The sequence below is a fragment of the Sapajus apella genome, unplaced genomic scaffold (genome assembly GCF_009761245.1).
Source record: "Sapajus apella isolate SASKATOON/1434 unplaced genomic scaffold, GSC_monkey_1.0 scaffold6, whole genome shotgun sequence".
Lineage (NCBI taxonomy): Eukaryota > Metazoa > Chordata > Mammalia > Primates > Cebidae > Sapajus > Sapajus apella.
The window spans coordinates 65,246,566-65,271,422 of record NW_022436946.1 but is presented as its reverse complement, the minus strand read 5'-3'; the positions used below and the strand labels follow the sequence as shown (position 1 = coordinate 65,271,422).

The 24,857-nt window shown below is 35.4% G+C and overlaps 1 protein-coding gene across 25 annotated transcripts in view; it reads right to left on the bottom strand.

Annotated features, from left to right (window-relative positions):
• Positions 1–24,857, bottom strand: part of SNAP91 (synaptosome associated protein 91) — a 156,643-nt gene that overhangs the window by 65,415 nt on the left and 66,371 nt on the right. For all 25 annotated transcript variants that reach the window (XM_032275372.1, XM_032275380.1, XM_032275385.1 and 22 more), the window contains 2 exons: positions 7,712–7,753; positions 1,547–1,617 (listed from right to left, as the gene is read on the bottom strand). In XM_032275372.1, coding sequence (XP_032131263.1) covers positions 1,547–1,617; positions 7,712–7,753 — 113 coding nt within the window. The remainder of the gene's footprint in view (positions 1–1,546; positions 1,618–7,711; positions 7,754–24,857) is intronic.

Sequence of the window (24,857 nt, the reverse complement as noted above, 5' to 3'; positions counted from 1 at the left end):
ACGTCTTTCTGTCACAGGAGCAGAAACATTTCTCAGCTTCCTGTCTCCATTTGCTTAAATCCTAGGCAACTCATTTAGCTTCCCAGATAACCAAATAGAGGGTGGGCCCAGAAATAACTGGACTAGGGCATCTCTTATTGTGATCTAATGTACTCTCATGTCAAGTCTGATTATACCTGGCCACACTGAAATTGGGGGCAGAGCCTGGACAGGGGAAACAACCTTGAAAGAACCCGAGAGCTCCTGCTACCTATCATTCCAAATAGCTCTGCCATAATTGCCTGGAAGACTCTTACACTGTTGCTTATCATTGCAAATTTAAAACATACAATAATTTCTACACTAACTTGAAAAAATATTATAGAAATAATACAGCTAATGAAATAACCAGAAAAAAAAGTAACATCAAGACATAAACCTAGATTCTGGGAGGATGTCCAGAAGGAAGAAAGTCAGAAAGAAGTTGCGTTTTGATAGCTCTGTCAAAGGTAAAAACTGTTATCAGTCTACAGCCCTGAAATGATCATTTCATTAGTTGTGTCTACTAATTCCTGCTGTCAACCTAAATTTTGCTGTCAACAAAAAGCTAGTATCATTAACAAAGACAGATTCCAAGCTCTCTCTGTAGAGGACCTACATTAAGTGTTTAAATGGAGATAATGAAGTAAAAAATAGTTCCTAGCCTTTAGATTCAGAAAATCTACTTAAATCATACATTTAAAAAAAAAAAAACAGCCACAATACTATGCAGTTCAGGATAAAGAAAGGCTTCATGAGAACGTAGGACTAGAGATGGCCCTCCCAGGATGCATAAAATTACAAAGCAGGACAAGGAGGGTGGGCATCCTAAGACTTGCAGAATTACAGTCTGAATAAGGCAGAAGATTGGAAAGCACCAGGCCTTGTGAATAGACAAGTTTCACACTCGCTGGAGAGATGGGGAAAAAAAAAGGAACCTGGACATTTTGTGTATGTAGTAAGAAAAAAATAGTCAAAAAATATAAGTACCCAAACACAAAGGTATGAAAATCTAGTAAAATTGTACTTATCACTGCTTGATTGCTATTCTCTATATAAAAGAGTCTTTGAATAAAATGTCAGTAGGGAGTGACTGGAGTCCAAAAAGCTATGTTTGAGGGCTTTTCTTTTTTCACAGTGGGGTTGATAACAATCACAGAGTGTTCAAGGCTGCTTGTAAAATTGTGCTTGTTTTCACTCATGTCCAATGATAACAGCTTCGATTTGTAAACACAAATAACTATTTTTCCATATATTGTGAATTCCTCTAAGAGTAAATGTTCAAATCATCAGGTTCAGTTAATGTAGGTACAATCTATTAACTGGCTGCATTAGCCGGCAGAGAGATTGTCTACACCTGCTGTCATAGGTTAATAGTAAGGGCAGGGGTTCCAAGGGAGCCCAGAAAAATTACAATAAAGCATGCCCTAAAACTAGAGCAATATAAGTTGTACCATGATAAATCTCATTTTTAGAAGAACAACTCTAGTATTTTTCATCTTATTTAGAATATACAACTAATTCGTACTTGTTTCCAGGTTTCTTTCCTTCTAATGTATTTAGATGCTGTTCAAGCGTCTCCATAAGACTGCTGGGAGCCTACAATAAGAAAGTAAAAATAAATGTATGCATTGTTTACTTTCAATGTAAACACACTGTAACATCACTGTAACTCTACATAGTGGAAGTCTGTGGATGGACTCCGATATATATGTGAGGTAATTTAATTCCAGGTTCTTTCAGTATTTAAATATTTAAATTCCATGGACTTTCAGACAGGCCCATCTTAAATACACTTAACTCCACTGCATAACAAATAGCATCACAGTATAGCAAATAGCATTACAGTGTGGTTTCAGTGCAGAAATTACATTGGATAGACTTTTACTAAGATATTACTTATATGCAGTAAACTCAAGTTCACCACCTCTTTCCCATAAGACCACAGTAAAAAGTAATAAGTATTTGTATTCAAGTCAAAAATATAAGTGCCCAAATACAAATTTACAGAAATTTGAAAATACAGTAAAATCTCACTTATCTACATTCAACTGAAATATTAGGAACAACCATTTTAATATATTTTTAAAAGCTGGTAAGAGTTGTGGGGAACATAATTCTAATAATTAATAACAATTAAGATTTTATTATTGACCTATTTATATATAATATAAAAATATATTTATATGTATAATAAAGTAACTTTTAGCAAATACTAGAGCATGTGTATTGGCAGATTTAATAAATTTCAACTCTTATTAAGAAGAACTTGAATATTTCCTTTTATAAATAAAATTTTAGGCAATATAAAGTGATGATATTTTACTGTATACTTAAGGAGAAATAATAGGTTCATGCAACTATTTCACCCAATCTATTTCTTCAGCATTAGAGATTTAATTTCATCTTTCTCAAATAGTTGTAATCCAAATTAGACCTTAACAGCAGCATAGGCATTCAAAGAATGGCATTTCTAAAATGAAATGTATAACTATACTTATATTTAATTCTAACAATTTTTCTTTAAATTAATGTGAAATTAATTTTGAAAGACATTGAAGTAACTATACTAACTGATAAAGGAACTCACAGAATTAACAGACATTCATATAATGGTATCCATTACACTATACCTTTAATAGATTAAAATATTTATTTAAAATAATTTTGAAAATTCAGGACTTTTATTTAATACTCATTTTTCATTTCACTAATAGAGTTATAAACTGTCTAAATTAGTTCAAGAATTGCAAATGTTAAGACATTATGTGATTATTATACTTGTAATGATGTGATTATTATAAATGTAAATTACCAAATGAATGAAAACATGTAAATTTAGACATATAAAAATTACTAAGTGAACCAAAATATGAACTTGATCAAAATGATGAAGATAGAAAGGAACAGCCCTGTCAGCATTATTTTAAAAGCTTTAACTACAGAGTTAAAAAAAAGATTACCAGGGAGATATAACAAGCTTAGAAAATTATAAGAATTAGGATTTTAAAATATAACTCAGATGAATATGGACTTAATAAATTCTAGTAAACTACAACTAAGACTATACTTCTAAGTTTAAAATATGAATTTTAAAAGAGATACAGAAAACTTTGTTCTAGATACCAGATTATAAACTATAAAGAAATGCTCATTGAATAAAGAATGTACACAGTAACCTTAAAAAGAAAAAATATAAATTGCTTCAAAATTTTTAGATGGAGTCACATCTGATAACTTCAAAATTTTCATACTAATTGCCAATGTTGTTGATGATGATGATGATGGATTTTAGGAGGACTGGGCATATAAATTTTTCTTATTTCTATTTTTTTAACTAGGATAGCAGTAAGGAAAGAAAATAAGCCATAGAACTTCTTCCCAGTTAGAAGACTTAGATATTCTGAATGCTAAATACAAAGTAAAGAAAGTGATTCTTTTGCTAAACCTAAGTTTAAAATATGGTCTACGAAAAATGCTATTTATAGTCATAAAATAGCAACAAATATGGGATAACCAAAAATAGGTAATATTTTATCCTATTAAGTTCCTTAGTTACCTAAAACAAAACAAAACAAAAAACCAGGAAGAGAGTTTGCCATTTCATCCATTTTGTAAAGTTTCTTACTAAGTGAGAAAATTGAAAAATTAAGTAGAAGTCACAAAAGAAATCACAACAGCTGAAAGAGAAATTTGATCAAGGAATACAAGACTATCAAACTGACTTTTGTCTTAAAGGGAATTATTTAGTAATACACTGCACATAAAATTAAGTTTGGAGCATTCCATCCTAGAAGCTTGAAAGTGCTTCATCATTTACATTTCTTATAAGGACATGTGAAATCAAAGGGAAATAAATTACTCAAATGTCTTTGGAGGAAAAAAGTGCTTTGATAGTAATATCCAGGAGTGCAGGAATGTCTGCCTTTCTAACTGCATCTATGGCAGCAAGGACATCCTGGCATGCAGTAGAAAATAAGTGAAAATGACCTCTTAAACTTCCAAGGAGCAAAACTTTGAGAATGCCTCTGCTGGTGTAAAAGGAATTTAATATAACAAAATATAATTAGCAGGCTCTATGGTTGCTTATTTTAAAAAATGCCACAGTCAATAGACCAATCAGATGAGAACACCAGTCCAAAGAACAAGAGTCAGCCTGTGAAAGCTAGTAGATAACAGTAACATATCATGGTTACCGACTCATCAGTTGTATGGTCCTTAAAAGGAGACCTTTCTTTACTGGTAGTTTTCACATCAACCAGGATTCCTGACATCAAAACCTAAGATTTTTTTCATAAATGAAGATATTTTACATTTGGAATGCACACATGACACAAACAGGAAATAATATTAAAAATTATTTTCTTAGAACAAATTCATAGCTGATTGTGATCCCAGTCTCCAAAAGAAAGCATTCATTTACAATTTAGATTCTAAAGATTATAAAGCACCATTAAAACCAAATTTTAAAAAAGCAATCAAAAGATCATTCAAAGTTTTAACATTAGATCTAAGAAACCATTTGAAAGTGCAGAGGAGAAATATTTCAGCTCTGATATATTCAATTCTTACCCAAAACAATTATTTTTGAATGTCCTTAAAATTTTATTGATATTCATGAATAATTTGAATGTAATAATTATGATATTATGTGTATAATTTTAAAAGGGTTACAGATGATTACGTTCCTGTTTAATGTACAGTCTCTAACCTAAAAGATATTCACTAAATTCATAAAGACATTCATGAAATTCCTCCATTCCATTTTGCTGCAAGAGGAATTCTAATCCTTTTTTAAGTTATGAGCATTCTATTCCTACTCTAGTAGGAAGCCCTTCTGGTCTCCATCTCTTCTTTAACACTCTCTTCTGACAGGTATTTTTGTTCATTACCATGGCTAGATTGAGTGGCTGTGGTGGCCGCAGACAAGCCTGGTAGAGAGCAGAATCTAATTTTAGAAGAGTAGAACCAAATCTGTATAAACTGGTACTTCTAACCCATCTGTAGATTAATCCTGGTTTCAAGGATGAAACACTGTTTAAAGGACTAACCCCCAGAACAATTCACATGCTAACTCAGATGTAATCATAACTGTCAGAGGTCTATATCCTCAGTTCAGTTAGAGACTTCCATTAGACCTAGGGGCTCTACCTTAGAATGAAGAAAGATGTTTAGCTCTATGTCACTCACAACCCCAAAAGAAACCAACCACAGTTAGGTTACTTATTAAGAAATTTCAGAAGCGTATCATATTCTTGTATTGGGATTTAAATGTACAAGGAAAATTGAACTAGCGAAATTTTTCTACAAACAGTTAATTTAAAAATAAATCTTTTCCCCCATTTAAAAAATCTTTTAGGTTCAGGGGTACAAGTGCAGGTTTGTCATATAGGTAAATTGCAAGTCATAGGGGTCTGTGGTACAGATTATTTCATCACTCAGGTAATAAACATAGTACCTGATAGGTAATTTTAAAATTCTTACCCTCCTACCACCTTCCACCCTCCAGTAGGCTTCCGTGTCTGTTGTTCACTTCTTTGCATCCATATATACTCAATGTTTAGCTCCCACTTGTAAGTGAGAACGTGCAGTATTTGGTTTTCTGTTTCTGCATTAGTTTACTTGAGATATTGGCCTCAAGCTCCATCCATGTTGTTGAGAAAAACATGATCTTTTCTTTTTAGTGGTTGTATAGTATTCCATGGTGTGTATGTACCACATAAAAATAAATGTTAATATTGAAATTGATGTGGTGCTTAAGGTCCTAACAAAAGCAGAGGACAGAGTGCTAACAGATTCTGATGAATTTCTACCATGGAATAGCTTCCTAATAGAACCAGGGCAAGATTTTATTTTCTTTGAGGGAGGAGTCTCTGTTTCCTAAATTATGAAAACACACAGCTTAAATCATTTAGTAAAATACTATGTTTCTTGGCTTCTTGAGGGGGAGATTATAAAAATCATAATGACTATTATAGTATCATTAAAAATTTAATCCAAGTGTACAATTTCAACGATGTACTACTTTTCAGTGATATGCTATCATTGTCTAATGTTAAAAGCAAAAAGGAATTTAAGTAGTCCTTTGAATATTTCCTTGTCTCCTTTCAGACTCTGCTCAAACTAAGTGTGACAGATGAGGACCTATATTCTTAACTGAGAGCCTAGCTTCTCTTTTATTCTACAGTAAGGGTGTCCATGGAGTTGAAATACAGATGATTTGCTACTTCTAGAAGCTATTCATTAGCTTCTAAATGTCAGAGTTAAATATTTTAATATCTTAAAAGTTAAGATATTAACTTTTATAAGTACATTTAAGATATTTAAATGTACCATAAATTTTACTAAAATTGATTAGTTTAAATGAAAACACACTTATTTTCTTTGCTTTTAGTTATAGTGTTACAAAGATAAATCCATATCTAATAAAGAGATTTTTAATGGTACTTTACGCGCACTTAATTTTTGGCCATATCCAAAATGATACCAATATCTTATTCAGGCATGTGTTTCATAAAAAAAACACTATTTTCTCATAGTAGCAGAAATATTTTATACCAATATTCTGTATGAGAAAGAACTCCCAACTTTTAACTGAAAAATACAATGCTATTATGTTCTGAATTTCGCTGTGAATTTTATTCATAAAGTACTCTTGATATTTAATTATTTTAATAAGACAAATACAGAAGATCATATTTTTGGGCTTCCCTAATTTTTAATAAAAATTTAAGGATTAATATTGTTTTAAAGATGGAAACATTTCAAGGCATAATAAAGATAGCAAATTATTAAATGCATTTTGATATTATTAAAAAGTGGTTATCTTTCATTATAACAATTTTTTTCTATTATAATGACTATATTTACAAAGACAGAAAGTTCATATATTCATTACTGGTATATAAGATAGCAGCTCTATGTTTTCTCCTGTTACCTCTACAATAACATTATTTCTAGTTAGATAACATCTTTGAGATATAAATTAACATAACAGAGTGCTTAGCAAAAACAGTTCCTGCCAATTATGAGAAAAGTTATACAATAAAGGTATACCAATGAACGACCTTGAATCTATATATTAGGATCCATACAAAGTACGCTCTTCACAGATAAAGTGATTGATACAGAGCCCCTCTATTGTTGTTATTTACTAGATGGGCTCCAGAACAGTCACTCATCTACCCCTATTTTATTAGCTTATTTTATACATGGACATGCCTTCACTTCATAGGGGAGACAAGTAGTTAAACTGTGACATCAGAGTTTTCCCTATTCATAGTCTTCCTTCATATCTGGGACATGTTAGAAACTAGGAAGACAAGCAGGAGGAAAAGTTCTAATATTCTGATTATCAGGCCTACAAGTAGTGACTTTTCATAGCTAAAGAACTTTTATTAACATTATTCAAGGTTTCTTTTTAATCAAGTTTAAAACAAAAAGATGAGTTCATTTACTAAATTCAGTTGCCTTTAAAGAAGAAACTGTATCATATGGGTAAGAAAGTCTTCCTATTGCCTCCAGAAATATATTCAACAGCTAGAAAAAATAAGTAAGGTAGAATAATTTCCAAGAAAGTTGGTTGGCCTAAATTAAAAATGTATGACATTCTTACAAGACTATGCCTATTTGTGGCAATATATGGGTTAATAACCTCACGCATAGTAAATCTACCACTGAGAGAGTTGCTTACCTGTGTGAGGTCAGGAATGTCACCTTTATCAATACCAACTTGCTGTGGATTTAAAAAATTAGAAATTAGAATTTTTAAATTTTTTTTTTCATTTAATGGACAATCACCTATACAAATAGTTAAAACAGCTCTATCTTGAGGTACACGAATTATTTTACATATCACTCTCACTTTGAACGTGTACTTTTTAGGCAGTTTTTCACTCAATGTAATAGAGCAATAATTTCATTAATATAGCTAGATATAACAAATGTATAGAATTTTACTAGAATCCAGAAAGAAATGACAATAAATTGAAGCATAAAAGGTAATGGTATCCTCCTTAGTTAATAGAAGCTCAAAATGTAAAACACTGCTTAGATTAAATTTAGTTAATTATGCCCAGCTTCTGGATAGGGAACGTTCATTTAGTTAAAACTCATTCAGAGTATAATTTCCACCCTTTCTCCCACAGACATAACTTTGTTAGTTTCTTATGTATCCTTTCAGAGTTTCTTTATGTATATTCAAGGAAATAGGAAATTATATATATATACTCATTTCCCCATTACTACACAAATAATAGCATATTATACACAATGAACTTTTATCTTTCACTTGAAAACATATTTTAGAGATATATCCATATCAACACACAGAATGTTTTCATTTAATAAACAGCTTCATAGAACTTTCTTGTCCTATAATTTAATTAGTAATTTATTAATGGACACTAAAGTTGCTTTCAGTCTCTTGCCATTGCAAACAGTGCTGCACATACCATTTTGCATGTGTGTGTACATATCTGTATGACATACTTGTAGAAGTGAAATTACCAGATAAAAACATATTGTTAATTTTGTTCGCATGTGGGTAGGGGCAGAGAAAGAGAGAGGGGAGGAAAAGCAAATATGAAAAAAAATTAATAAAAGTGAATCAATGAAGAGACCATATTTGTTCATTATATCTCAATTCTTTTGTAGGTTTGAAAATTATTCAAAGTAAAAACTTGGGAAAAAACACAAATCACATGTATCATTTTATATAAATAATGAAATTGAGGTTCAAAGAAACAAAGTGGGTTAAACCAAAGTATCTCTCTTTGAGAAATGAAAAGTTCTGATTATACTGATGGAAATGTAGAAGTAAATACATGATGCAAAAGTGCTGGGCTGCCATGAAGATAATAAAGCAAACTGGCGATCAGAAAGTCCATTGTGTGTCAAATGCTGAACTACCTTCTTTCCTTTTTCTTTTCTATGTCTACAGCAGGGTTTCCCCATCTTGGCACGATTGGCATTTGGGGAGAACAATTCTTGTTGGGGGCTTTCCTGTGAATTGCAGGATGTTTAGCATCATCCCTGGCCTCTACCCACAGGACACTAGTAGCCACCCTCTCCAGTGTGATAACAAAAAAAATCTCTAGATGCCATACTTTTGACCAAAGAGAGTGGGGGAGAGGGGAAAGCAAAATCACTTGCTGTGGAGACCACTGACATACAGCACTTGCCCGAATCTCTCTGGATCAAATAATGTTTAAATCCAGAATTCCATATTTTCCTTTTTTTTTCTGTACTACCAAATATTATTTTTTATTAATTTCTTTTTTAAAATCCATTTTTATTTTAGATTCAGGGGTACAAGTGCAGATTTGTTACAAAGGTACATTGTGTAATGCTGAGGTTTGGGCTTCTATTAATGCTGTTACCCAGATAGTGAACACAGTACCTAACAGGAAGGTTTTCAGCCCTTGACTCCCTCCCTTTGTACCTCCTTTTGGAGTCCCCAGTGTCTATTGTTCTCATCTGTATGCATGTATCCAAGACTCAGCTCTCAGTAACAACTGAAAAATGTGGTATTTGGTTTTCTGTTTCTGCATTAGTTCACTTAGGATAATGATCCCAGCTGCATTCATGTTGCTGCAAATGGCATGATTTCATTCTTTTTTATGGCTGCATAGTATTCCATGGTGCATATGTGCCACATTTTCTTTAGTCTACCACTGATGGGCAACAAGGTTGATTCCAAGTCTTTACTATTGTGAATAGTGCTGCAATGAACATATGAGTGCATGTGTCTTTTTTGGTAGAACAATTTATTTTCCTTTGGGTATATACTCAGTATAGGGATTGCTCAGTCAAACAGTAGTTCTATTGTTAGTTCTTCAAGAAATCTCCGGACTGCTTTCCACAGTGGCTGAACTACATTACATTCCCACCAACAGTGTATACGAGTTCCCTTTTCTCTGCATCCTTGCCAACATGTTGTTTTTTGGCTTTTTAATAATATCCATTCTGACTGGGTGTAAGACAGTATCTCTCTGTGGTTTTGATTTGCATTTCTCTGATGATTAGTGATGTTGAGTGTTTTTTTCAGTTGTTTCTTGGCCACTTATATGTCTTCTTTTGAGGTGTGTCTGTTCATGTCCTTTTCCTACTTTTTAATGGGGCTGTTTTTCTTTCTTGGTGATTTGTTTAAGTTCTGTATAGATTCTGGCTATTAGTCCTTAGTCAGACACAAAGGTGATGAATATTTTCTCTCATTCTGTAGGTTGTCTGTTTACTCTGCTAATAGTTTCTTTTTCTGTGCAGATCTTTAAACAGGTTTCAGTTGTCAATTTTTGTTTCAATTGCTTTTGAGGGATTGGTCATAAATTCTTTGCCAAAGCCAATGTCCAGAAGGGTATTTTCTAAGTTTCCTTCTAGCATTTTTATAGTTTGTGGTCTTTCATTCATCTTTAGTTAATTTTTGTATATGGTGATAGGTAGTGAATCCAGTCTCATTCTTTTGCATATAGCTATCCAGTTTTCCCAGCACCATTTTTGAATAAGGAGTACTTTCCCCTTATTATGCTTATTTTTGTCAACTTATCAAAGATCAGTTGGTTGTAGGTGTGCTGCTTTATTTCTGGGTTCTCTATTCCATTCCACTGGTCTATGTGTCTGTTTTTGTACCAGTATCATGCTGTTTTGGTTATCATACCCTTGTAGTATAGTTTGAAGTCAGGTATTGTGATAACTCTGGCATTGTTCTTTTTGCTTAAGATTGCTTTGGCTACTCCACCTCTTTTTTGGCTTCATATAAATTTTGAGTAATTTCTTTTAGTTCTGTGAAAAAATGACATTGATAATTTGATAGACATAGCATTGAATCTACAGATTGTTTTCAGCAGTAGAGCCATTTTAACAATATTGATTCTTCCAATTCATGAGCATGAGATGTTTTTCCATTTGTTATGTCATCTCTGATTTCTTCCAGTAGTGTTCTGTAGTCCTCCTTGTAGAGATCTTTTATCTCCTTGGTTAGAGGTATTCCTAGATTTTTAATTTCTTGTTGTGGCTATTGTAAATGTGATTGCATTCTTGATTTGGGTTCTCAGATTGAAAGTTACTGGTGCATAGAAATGCTATTGATTTTGATGTTTGTAGGTAGACTTTGTATCCTAAAACTTTACTGAAGTTGTTTATTAGGTCTAGGAGTTTTTTGATGGAATCTTGAGGATTTTATAGGTATAGAATAATATCTCAGCAAAAGAGTGATAGTTTGACTTCCTCTTTTCCATTTGAATTTCTTTTGTTTCCTTCTCTTTCCTGACTGCTCTGTAGGACTTCCAGTATTATGCTGAATAGTAGTTGTGAGAGTGGGTATCCTTGTTTTGTTCTAGTTCTTAAGTGGAATGCTTCCAGCTTTTGCTCATTCAATGTGATGGTGGCTATGGGTTTGTCACAGATAGTTCTTGTTATTTTGAAGTAAGTTCCTTCAATGCCTAATTTGTTGAGGGTTTGTATCACGAAGGGAGGTTAGATTTTACAGAAAGCCTTTGCTGCATGTATTGAGATGATTACATGGTTTTTGTTTTGAATTGTTTATGTGGTGAATTACATTTATTGTTTTGCATATGTTGAACCAACCTTGAATCCCAGAAATAAAGCCCATTTGATTGTGATGAATCAACTTTTTGATGTGCTGCTAGATTTAGTTTGCTATTATTTTGTTGAGGATTTTTGCACCTACGTTTGTCAAGAATATTGGCTTGTAGTTTTTTTTGTTGTGATTGTGCCAGATTTTAGTATCAGGATGATACTGGTTTCATAGAATGAGTTAGGGAGGAATCCCCCCATTCTCAATTTATTGAAATAGTTTCAGTAGGATTGCTCCCAGTCTTCTTTTTACACCTGGTAGAATTTAGCTGTGAACCCATTTGGCCCAAGGCTTTTATTGGTTAGTAGGTATTTTACTACTGAAGTCAGTTGCAGAACTTGTTATTGTTCTTTCAGACGAATAACCGACTTTCAATTTCTTCCTGGTCCAATCTTGAAAAGTTGTGTGTTTCTAGAAATTTATCCATTTCCTCTAGATTTCTACTTTGTGTGCATAGAGGTGTTCATAGTAGTCTAGAGGATTTTTTTCTATTTTTGTGGGATCATTTGTAATGTCACCTTTGTCATGTATGACTGTGCTTATTTGGGTCTTCTCTCTTTTTGTGTTAATCTAGCTAGTGGTCGATCAGTCTTGTTTTTTAATTTCACTGATTCTTTGTATGTTTTGGGGGGTGTCAATTCCATTTATTTATTTAATTTCCATAAGTTATTGGGGAATAGGTGAGGTGGTGTTTTGTTACCTAAGCACATTCTTTAGTGGTGATCTGGGAGATTTTGAAGCACCCATCACCCGAGAAGTATACACTGCACCCTATTTGTAGTTTTTTATCCCTCACTCTCTTTCCACCCTTTCCCTGAGTCCCCAAAGTCCATTATGTCATTCTTATGTCTTTGCATCCACATAGCTTAGCTTATGAGTGAGAACATATGATGTTTGGTTTTCCATTCCTGAGTTACTTTACTTAGAATAATAGTCTCCAATCTCATCCAGGTTGCTGTGAATGCCATTAACTGATTCCTTTTTATGGCTGAGTTATATTTTATTGTATATATACACCACAGTTTATTTATCCATTCATTGATTGGTGGGCATTTGGGTTGGTTACAGGATTTTGCAATTGTAAATTGTGTGGCTATAAACATGTACGTGCAAGTATCTTTTTCGTATGACTTCTTTTCCTCTAGGTAGATACCCAGTAGTGGGACTGCTAGATCAAATGTTAGTTCTACTCTTAGTTCTTTAAGGAATCTCTACACTGTTTTCCATAGTGGCTGTACTAATTTACATTCCCACCAGTAATGTATAAGTGCTCCCTGTTCACCACATCCATGCCAATATCTACAGTTTTTAAATTTTTTGATTATGGCCATTCTTGCAGGAGTAAGATGGTATTGAATTGTGGTTTTGACTTGCATTTCCCTGATCATTAGTGAAGTTAAGCATTTGTTTTTCATATGGCTGTTGGCCATTTGTGTTATCTTCTTTTGAGAATTGTCTATTCATGTCCTCAGCCCACTTTTTGATGCAATTGTTTTTTTCTTCTTGCTGATTTGAGTTTATTGTAGATTCTGGATTTTAGTCCTTTGTCTGATGTATAGATTGTGAACATTTTTTTTCCACTGTGGGGGTTGTCTGTTTACTCTGCTGACTATTCCTTTTGCCTTGCAAAAGCTCTTTGGTTTAGTTAAGTCTCAGAAATTTATCTTTGTTTTTATTGCATTTGCTTTTGGGTTCCTGGTCATGAAAACCTTGCCTATGCCAATGTCTTGTTACATCCCAGAATTTTTATAGTTTCGGATCTTAGATTAAGTCCTTAATTCATCTTGAGTTGATTTTTATATATGGTGAGAGATTAGGATCCAGTTTCATTCTCCTACATGTGGCTAGCCAATTATTTCAGCACCATTTGTTGAAAAGGGTGTCCTTTCCCCACTTTGTTTTTGTTGGCTTTGTTGAGATCAGTAGGCTGTAAGTATTTGGGTTTATTTCTGGGTTCTCTGTTCTATTCCATTGGTCTATGTGCCTATTTTTATACCAGTACTATGCTGTTTTCGTGACTATGGCCTTATAATGTAGTTTGAAATCAGGTAACATGGTGCCTCTAGATTTTTTCTTTTTGCTTAGTCCTGCTTTGGCTATACAGGCTCTTTTTTGGTTCCACATGAATTTTAGAATTTTTTTTTTCTAATTCTGTGAAAAATAATGGTGGGATTTTGATGGGAATTGCATTGAATTTGTAGATAGCTTTTGGCAGTATGGTCATTTTCACAATATGGATTCTACCCATCCATGAGCATGGGATGTGTTTTCATTTGTGTTGCCTATTATTTCTTTAAGCAGTGTTTTGTAGTTTTTCTTGTAGATGTATTTCACTTCCTTGGTTAGGTATATTCCTAAGTGTTTTATATTTTTGCAACTATTGTAAAAGGGATTGAGTTCTTGATTTGATTCTCAGCTTGGTCGCTGTTGGTGTATAGCAGAGCTACTGATTTGTGTACATTAATTTTGTATCCAGGAACTTAGTTGCATTTATATCAGGTCTAAGAGCCTTCTAGAAGACTTTTAATAGAGTTTTTGAGGTAAACAATTCATATCATCAGCAAACAGCGACAGGTTGACTTCCTCTTTACCAATATGGATGCTATTTATTTCTCTTGTCTGATTCCTCTGGCTAGGACTTCCAGTACTATGTTGAAAAGGAGTGGTGAGAGTGGGCATCTTTGTCTTGTTCCAGTTCTCAGAGGAATGCTATCAACTTTTCCCCATTCAGTATTATGTTGGCTGTGTGTTTGTCATAGATGGCTTTTATTATATTGAATTATATCCCTCATATGCTGATTTTGGTGGTAATTTTAATCATAAAATGATGCTGGAGTTTGTCAAATGCTTTTTCTGCATCTACTGAGATGATCATGTGATTTTTGTTTTTAATTCTGTTTATATGGTATATCACATTTATTGACTTGCGTATGTTAAACCACCTCTGCATCCCTGGTATGAAATCCACTTGATCATGGTGGATTATCTTTTTAATATATTGTTGGATTCAGTTAGCTAGCATTTTGTTAAGGATTTTAGCATCTACATTAATCAGGGATATTGGTCTGTAGTTTTTTTGTTTTTTTGTTTGTTTTTTTCAATGTCCATTTCTGGTTTGGGTATCAGGGTGATACTGACTTCACAGAATGATTTAGGAAGGGTTCCTTCTTTTTCTATCTTGTGGAATAGTGTCAATAGAATTGATACCAATTATTTGAATATCTGGTAGAATTCTGCTATGAATCTGTCTAGTTCTGGACACTTTTTTGTTGGCAATTTAAAAAAGACCATTTCAATCTTGCTGCTTGTTATTGGTCTGTTCAGGTTATCTAATTCTTCCTGATTTAAGCTAGGAGGGTTGTATCTTTTCAGGAATTTATTCATCTCTTCTAGGTTTTCTAGTTTATGTGTGTAAAGGCGTTCATAGTAACCTTGAATAATCTTTTGTATTTCTGTGGTGTCAGTTGTAACATCTACTGTTTCATTTCTTATTCAGTTTATTTGGATTTTCTCTCTTCCTTTCTTGGCTAATCTTCCTAATGGTCTATCAGTTTTATTTATCTTTTCAAAAAACCAGGTTTTGTTTCATTTATCTTTTGTATTGTTTTTTGTTTTAATTTCCTTTAATTTTGCTCTGATCTTGGTTATTTCTTTTCTTCTGTTGGGTTTGGGTTTGGTTCATTCTTGTTTCTCTTGTTCCTCGAGGCGTGACCTTAGATTGTCTGATGGGTTCTTTCGGATTTTTTGATGTAGGCATTAAGGGCTATAAACTTTTCTCTTAGCACTGCCTCTGCTGTGTCCCAGAGGTTTTAATAGGTTGTGTCACTACTTTCAATTAAGTTTGAAGAATTTTTAAAATTCCATTTTGATTTCATTTTTGACCCAATGTTCATTAAGGAGCATGTTATTTAATTTCCATGTATTTGCATAGTTTTTGAGGTTCCTTTTGGATTTGATCTCCAGTTTTGTTCCACTGTGGTCTGAGAGTGCTTGATATAATTTCAATTTTCTTTAATTTACTGAGGCTCATTTTGTGGTCTATCATATGGCCTATCTTGAAGAAAGTTCCATGTGCTATTGAATAGAATGTATATTCTGTGGTTGATGGATGGAATGTTCTGTATATATCTGTTAAATCCATTTGTTCCAGGGTACAGTTTAAATCCATTGTTGACTTTCTGTCTTGATGACCTGTCTAGTGCTGCAAGCGGAATATTAAAGTCCCCCATTATTATTGTGTTGCCATCTCAATTACTAATACATTAATAATTTATTAGTAATTGTTTTTATAAATTTGGGAGCTCCAGTGTTAGGTACATATATGTTTAGGACTATAATATTTTCCTGTTGAATGAAGTCTTTTATCGTTATATAATGTCCTTTTTTGTCTTTTTTAACTGCTGTTGCTTTAAAGTTTGTTTTGTCTGATATAAGAATAGCTCCCCTCCTGCTAGCTTTTGCTGTCCCTTTTCCTGAAATGTCTTTTTCCACCACTTTACCTTAAGTTTTTGCAAGACTTTATGTGTTAGGTGAGTCTCTTGAAGTTGGCAGGTAGGTGGTTGGTGAATTCTTATCCATTCTGCAATTCCATAAATTTTAAGTGGAGCATTTAGGCTATTTATATTCAATGTTAGTATTGAGATGTGAGGTATCATTCCATTAATTGTGCTATTTGTTGCCTGTATACCTTGGGGTTTTGTTTGTTTTTTAACTTGTATTTTTGTTTTATAGGTCATATAAGATTTATCCTTTAAAGAGGTTCTGTTTTGATGTGTTTCCAGGATTTGTTTCAAGATTTAGAGCTCCTTTTAGCAGCTCTTGTAGTGGTGGCTTGGTAGTGGTGAATTCTCTTAGCATTTGTTTGTCTGAAAAAGACTATATCTCCCCTTTATATATGAAGCTTAGTTTCACTGGATACAAAATTCTTAGCTGATCATTGTTTTATTTGAGGAGGCTGAAGATAGGGCCCCAATCCCTCTAGCCTGTAGGGTTTCTGCTGAAAAATTTGCTATTAATCTGATAGGTTTTCCTTTATTGGTTATCTAGTGCTTCTGTCTCACAGCTCTTAAGATTCTTTCCTTCATTCTAACTTTGGATAACCCGATAACAATGTGCCTAGGTGATGATCTTTTTGTGATGAATTTCCCTGGTGTTCTTTGTGTTTCTTGTATTCATTTCTATATCTAGGTCTCTAGCAAGGCCAGGGAAGTTTTCCTCAATTATTCTCCCAAATACATTTTCCAAACTTTTAGAATTCTCTTCTTCCTTGGGGACACCAATTTTCTTAGGTTTGGTTGTTTAACAGAATTCCAGACTTTTTGGTGGCTTTGTTCATGTTTTCTTATTCTTTTTTCTTTGTTGTATTGGGTTAATTCTAAGACCTTGTCTTTGAACTCTGGATTTCTTTCTTCCACTTGTTCAATTCTATTGCTGAGACTTTCCAGAGCATTTTGGATTTCTATAAGTGTGTCCATTGTTTCCTGAAGTTTTGATTTTTATTTTTGCTATCTATTTCCTTGAATATTTCTCCCCTCACTTCTTGTATCATTTTTTGAATTTCCTTACACTGGGCTTTGCCATTCCCTGGTGCCTCCCTGATTAGCTTAATAACTCATCTCCTGATTTCTTTTTCAGGTAAATCAGGGATTTCTTCTTGGTTTGGGTCCATTGCTGTTGAGCTAGTATGATGTTTTTGGAGGTGCTAAAGAACCTTTTTGGTCATATTACCAGAATTGGTTTTTGGTTCCTTCTCATTTGGGTAGGCTCTGTGAGAGGGAAGGACTAGGGCTAAAGGCTGTTGTTCAGATTCTTTTGTCCCACAGGGTCGTCCCTTGATGTAGTACTCTTCCCCATTTCCTATGGATGTGGCTTCCTCAGAGCCGACCTGTAGTGATTGTTATCTATATTCTGGATCTAGCAAGTCTATCAGGCTCCAGGTTGGTGCTGGGGATTGTCTCACAGAGTCCTATGATGTGAACTGTCTGTGGGTGTCTCAGCCATGGATATCAGAACCTGTTCTGGTGGAGGTGGCAGAAATGAACTCTGTGAGGGTTTTTAGCTTTGGTGGTTTCATGCACTATTTTTGTGCTGGTTGGCCTCCTGCCAGGAGGTAGTGCTTTCTAGATAGCATCAGCTGTGACGGTATGGGGAGGAACAGGAGGGAGGCAGGGCCTTAGAACTCCCAAGGGTATATGCCCTTGACTTCAGTTACCAGGGTGGGTAGGGAAGCACCACTGGGCAAGAACAAGGTGAGGCACGTCTGAGCTGAGACTATCCTTGGGCAGGTCTTACTGTGGCTGCTGTGAAAGGTGGGGGTAAGGTTCCTAGGTCAATGAAGTTATGTTCCTAGGAGGATTATGACTGTCTCTACCGTGTCATGCAGCTTGTCAGGGAAGTGGGGGAAAGCCGGCAGTCACAGGCCTCACCCAGCTCCCATGCAATCCGAAGGACCAATCTCACTCCCACATGCTTCCCAGCAACAACATTGAATGAGTTTCCAGGCAGTGGGCAAGCAGGGCTGAGAACTTGCCCCAGGTTACCCAACTCTCAGCTGTGAAGGCAAATATGGCTTTTCTTCTTCCCCTGCCTGTAGTATCTGCAAACCAGATTCATGCCCTCCCCGGAGCTCTGGTCAAGAGGCTTCTCTGTCAGTTCAAATTGTTACAAAGTTCAGCTGGAGATTTCTTTCTCCCTGTGGTCTTTTCCCAGTGCCTCTGGCAACCCTCCTGAAGGACCCCTGTGAGGCTAGGCAAAAATGCCTTGCCAGGAGACCCAGCAAGCTCACAGTTTTCCGATTGCTTCCACTATCCCTGTATTTCACTTGGTTCTCTAAATTGACTAAGTTCCAGGTAAGGTCAAAATCTTCTCCTGTTATCTAGGCCTTCCCCAGTGGGGGCATGTGTTCAGGGATAGATGATCTCCCTTTCCCACCTCCACAGTTTGGACACTCGCAGTATTTGGGGTGTATACTGGGTCTTATAGGAGCAACCTGCTTTCTTCAGGGGGGTCTATGGTCCTCTCAGGATTCCTGATTTACTCCTGCAGTTATTCTGGAGCAAAAATTCACGATGTGAGCCTCCATGTGCTGCTCTGTCCATTCAAGTTGGAGATGCAATCTAGTCCTGCCTCCCATCCAACATGATACCCTCTTCTCAACAATTACATTTAGTTCTGCTCAAATTTGGCTATTTCTTTTCTTCTGCTAACTCTGGGATTAGTTTGTTCTTGTTTTTCTAGTTCCTTTATGTTTGGTGCTAGGTTATTAATTTGAGATCTTTCTAACATGTTGATGTGGGCTTTTAGTGCTACAAACTTTCCTCTTAAAACTGCCTTTCCTGCCTCCCAGATATTTTGATATGTTGTGTCTCTGTTTTTGCCTGACCTCACAGAGGTCCTTCAGGAGGGTGGCCAGAGGCACTGGGAAAAGGCCACAGGGAGAAAGAAATCTCCAGCTGAACTTTGTAACAATTTGAACTGATTGAGAAGCCGCTTGGCCAGAACTCAGGGAAGTTCTTAAAACCGCCTTCCTCTTAAAACCACTTTTGCCACCTCACAGATATTTTGTTATGTTGTGTCTGTTGTCATGTTTCAAAGAATGTTTTGATTTCTGCCTTAATTTTGTTGTTTATCCAAAAGTCATTCAGTAGCAAGTTGTTCAGCTTCCATGTAATGGTGTGGTTTTGAGAGTTCTCTTGGCATTGATTTCTATTTTTATTCTACTGTAGCCTGAGAACATACTTGTTATGATTTGATATTTTTAAATTTATTTAGATTTGCTTTATGGCTCAGCATGTGGTAGATCTTAGAGTATGTACTCTGTGCAGGTGACAAGAACATATATTCTGTGGTTGTTGGGTGGAGTGTTCTGTAGATGTCTATTAGGTCCAATTGGTCTAGTGTCAAATTTAAGTTCATAATTTCTTTGTTAGTTTTCTGCCTCATTGATCTCTCTAATGCTTTCAGTGGGGTGATGAAGTCCCTCATTATTATTGTGTGGCTGGCTGTCTTTTATTAGGTCAAGAAGTACTTGTTTTATAAATCTAGGTGCTCCAATGTTGGGTGTGTATATATATTTAGAATTGTTTAGTCTTTTTTTTCCCCTAATCTCTCACCTCTGGCTAAAAATTAAGTCCTCTTGTTGAATTGAACCTTTTGCCATTATGGAATGCCCTTCTTTGTCTTCTTTTTTTCACTGTTGGTTTTAAGTCTGTTTTATCTGATACAAGAGTAACTACCTCTGTCCTTTTTTGTTTTATTGGTGTGATGGATCTTTTTTCATCCCTTTACCTTGAGCCTATAGGTGTTATTATATGAGATGGGTGTACTGAAGACAGCAGAAGGTTCGGTCTTTTTTAAATCCAACTTGCCACTCTGTGTCTTTTCAGTGGGCTGTAGTATTCATATGTGAGACTTCATTCCTGTTATGGAATTGTTAGTTGGTTGCTTTATAGTCTCAATTGTGAAGTTGCTTTGTGGGGACTATGGACTATGTACTTACATGTATTTCTGTGATAGCAGATTTCTTTTGTTTCCAAGTTTAGAACTCCCTTAAGCAAGTCTTGTAAGGCCAGTTGACTGGTAACACATTCCCTTATCAATTGCTTGTCTGGAAAAGATTTTATTTCACTTTCATTTATGAAGCTTAGTTTGATGGGTTATAAAATTCTTATTTGGAATTTCTTTTCCTTAAGAATGCTAAAAAATAGGCCACCAATCTCTCTGGCTTGTGAAGTTTCTTCTGAGAATTCTGCTGTTAGCTTGATGAGGTTCCTTTTATAAGTGATTTGATCTCTTTTTCTAGCTGCCAGTAAGATTTTTTCTTGTGTTGATCTTGGAAAGCCTTATGACTATGTGCCTTGGGATGGTCATCTTGTATACTATCTCATAGGGGTTATCTAAATTTCTTATACTCACATGTCAATCTCTCCAACAAGGCTGGGGAAAGTTTTGTGGATTATATCCTCAAATATGTTTTCCAAGTCGCTTACTTTGTCTTCTTCTCTTGCAGGAATGCCAATGAATTGTACGTTTGGTTGCTTTTCTTAATATCAATTTTTTGGTGGTTTTGTTCATTTTTGTTTATTTTTTTCTGACTGGGTTGATTCAAAGGACTGATCTTCAAGCTCTGAAACTGTCTCCTCTGTGTGATCTAGTCTGTCATTAAGGCTTCCAACTATATCTTGAAATTTCTGTAGTGAACTTTTCAATTGTAGAAGTTTAGTTCTTTTTAAATATAGCTACATCATCTTTCATATCTTAGATCATTTTCCCAGCTTCCTTAGATTGGATTTCAACTTTCTCTTGGATCTCATTGAGCTTCCTTGCCATCCAGGTTCTGAATTGCGTGTCTGTCATTTGAGACATTTCATCTGATTAAGATCCATTGCCAGGGAGCTAATGCTCCCTAGCATTAATCCTTTGGGGGTAACAAAACTCTCTAACTTTTTGCATTTCCTAAGTTCTTGAGCTGATTCTTTCTCATCTGAGGGAGCTGGCTTTTCTTTTTTTCTTTGTCAATTTGCGGTCATCTCAATGGGGCTTTTTGTTTTTATATTCTTTTTTCCCTTAAGGGTTTGACTGTGGTGAATGTTGCATATAGTTTATTGGTTTCATTTCTGAGTGCTTTCAAAGGGTCAAAGCTCTGTTCTAGGTTCTGAGGTTAAAGATGGGTTTCTATAGTGAGTTTCAGAGGTGTTGCATGGTGAAACAATGAATTTTTGTTTGGTGGTGCAATTCAGGTTGCAGTCTAGTAGATGGCACTTCACAGTGCCATCAGGGCCGGAAAATACACTCTTACTCAGCCACATCCCTCTTATTTTTCAATGTGTATGGAGCAGTGCACTGGGGAGGGGAGGCAGGGGACAACAGATAACTCCCTGTCCAAGTTCGTTTCTAGGCCTTGGGCCTTGGTGCTGTCCCCTTCAACTACTGATGCTGCACTATGTTTTCTTTGCCCCAAAGGGGGCATTGGCAGGCTGTGCTCTCCTCTCCCTTTAGGGGTGGTCCCAGCTGAGAAGTCACTAGGAGATCTGTAAGGCCTGGGGCCGGGGGTGGGGGAGGCATTGTGCTTACGAGAGTCAGAGCAGGTTGTGGGATATGACTACCATGGTCTGGCATTGCAGTGAGTTGGGGTGAAGGATTCCTGGTCAGGGAAATGGCATCATGGGTATGCAAGTGGAAAAGTGCCTGTGGCCCAGATTTTTCAGCCTGGCAGACAGCTGTGTGGCCCACTCAGCTTGTGCTCCTCTGACCCAACAGGTCTTCCTCCAGTTTCTGCCCTGGGAGCACACTGACTGGCTAGACTTGTCCCAAGCTTTCTGCTCCCAGACAACTGAGCTGTTCCAGATGATGTGGGCTGCAGGGCTCCCCTTGAAAGAAGCTGTGGCTAGCCACGCCATTCCCAGACAGGTCTTATGAAAGGACGGACACCCAGCTCCTGCATTTGCACAAAAACCTGCACCAGCAAAAGAACCTAAGTCACAATCTTCTTTTTGTTCTGACACTGGAGGCTGATCCCCAGCTTGAGCTCAGGCCATAGATCTCAGCTTGATATTCATGGGCAATGTGCTTGAGTCCTGGGGAGTTGAAACTGGGCCTGCAGATTTGTCTTCTGGCCCCTTGGGGTCAAGCACTGGCTGCACTGGGGGTGCTGGACTACTTCCAGGCCACCAGCAAAATACTCAGGTAGGGAAGCAGGGGCTGTGCTGTGGAAATCCTCCTGTGGGAGTGGGCAGACAGGCAGTCTTGGGAGGAGCCAACAGGTGAGGGGGCACGTGGATCAGATACCTCCTGGTCCTGCAGCAATGGCAGCTCTGATCTCTCCTGGCCAGTAGAGAGCAGGAACTGCAGAGCAAGATGGAGAGCCTTGGTATGAGCACTATGGTCATATTTTACTGCAGCTGGCATGTGGTGTCTCCGAGCAGGCTTCCTAGCTTCCTCTCTTTTCTACTAGGGTGTCTGTGTTGCCTCTCTATTGATTTTCAGTATCTTCTCTCAAAATATCTGTTAATCATCAATGTGATGATTCACTCCATATTTTGGTTCCTCTTGGTGGGAGAGGCATTTGCTGGCTTTGTCTAGTTGGCCATCTTCCTTCCCTCTCTGGAGTTCACCTTCTAATTCACCTTCTAATGAACTCTGGCTTTAGGAATAGCTTGGCCAGTGATGCTTTCCTAAATCCACTTATATTATTACAAATTATGCAAATTATAAATTAAGGCAACTGTATTGTTTATTTGTACATTTTAACACCACTTTAGATGATCCATTTAAAAATACTAATATGAATGAAAGAGGCATTTTTATGAGACTGACTTGCTGTCTACTGTGCTAAGAAGGCACTGAAAGAGGGATTTTTAAAATAAAAATATTAGGGATCCCTAATACTGGAATCACTTTGAGAAAAGGTGATGTATTTCCATTAAATGGATAATTCTGTTAAAAGAGTCAATTTAGGAATTCTTCCTCAACATTGCTATTTTTATTGCTCTGAACTTCTGAACCACAATATAATTAGAGGATTAAAGTGAAGTGTGTTACAGAAATCTCATCACTTTCTGTATGCAAATATTCTGGGAGATGTAACTCCTACGATTCTGATATCCACCTTAGAACAGAAAACTAAGAATAACTTGGTTCTATAAAAGAGAAGAGTATTTAGCAGAAATATCTCCTGTAAAAATTATTTTATAAAGTTTTACTAGTCTGCCATAGGAGACTTCAGAATAATAATATAAGACATAGTAAGTTTTCTGTACTTCAAGCAATTTCAGAAATTTGAATATTTCCAAAGAAATTGTTCAACTACATTACCTTTTCTTTAATACAGCAGGCAACTTACTGTTACTATTTTCCAAATAACCAATAAATAAAGTTGTATTTTGAAAATTATATTCTAGAAGTCTTCTTGAGACTCTTCAGGAAGAATGGTACTAACTATGGGATGGCTATTGAGTATGAATCCGCAGATAGACTACATGAATACTGTACAGTAGAGAGAGATTTGTATATTTGTTGAAAATTTCTACATTAACCAATCATAACAACCACTCAACACTGGTATTCAAACATTTTGTGTTCAAATTATGAACAATGTGATTTAAATGTGAAAGAAAACACAAATGGTTATGGTTGTCCCATTGTGGTTTAATGTTTACTCTATTAAAAATTTTCTGTAAGTTAGTATTCATTCCATGAAAAAGTCTTAATCATAATGTTGAAATAAAAATAATCTTAAAATTTATTATCCAGTTATTTAAAGACTCTTAAAATGATATCTGGTTTCTGTATATCTCTTTCTCAATGGCCTCAGTTGGGCTTGTGCTAACATGAGGCAAAAAGTAAAATTTTACATGTTAAGACAGAAGGAATTGACAAATAAGTAGAACTTTTATCATGGGAACCTTGAGCCCAGCCTTGTAACGCTGATTAGAGAAATGTATACCCCAGACTGCTACATGCCAGCTCCTTACTTATGTACAACAACAAAAGAGAAATTGGAATGAATGTACACTAAGATTTAATAAAACAATAAGATAATCTGTTCTTGGTATCTGGGCATAATTTATCTTTTTGCAGAAAGAAATTTGGCAAATTTTACTGGACTATGCTGATAATTACAATTAAACCATGGCAAAATTATACCAAATACAAAACCTGTATAGCAGCAAAAGAAAAAATTTCAAGCAATTCTATCTTTCCTAAAAGACTACCAACATTGATAAACCCATGAGGAAAGACACATGAATGTGCTTTAATGTATATATTATTTACATAAGCTAATCTTTACCTTTTGTTTCCCTTATATTTAAAAAAGATGTTTATTCTAATTATATGTTGTATGGGTGAAAGTTCAAGAATCAGCATTTTGTGATATTACTTTGGTCCCAGAATTTGCATGTGACAATTATTACTACTATGAATAAAATATTTTAAACACAATTTATGGACTAGAATACTTCTGAAATTGTGGCTATAAAGTGCTTGTTCTTGCAGTATATTCTCAAAATGACAAAAACAGCAAAAACATGGCATGAATGTCCCATATCCACAGCATTGTATGGCTTGCTGCTGAGCCTTAGAACCTCTTTCACACAACATTCCAGTCAGTTCCTAGTAATCAGTTAGTTGACATATAAGATAAAAATAATTACAATATCATAATTACTATAATAACAATATCATAATTTCCAATATCAGCATGAATCATTAATTGGATTTTATAAGAGAAAATACCAATTTACAGATA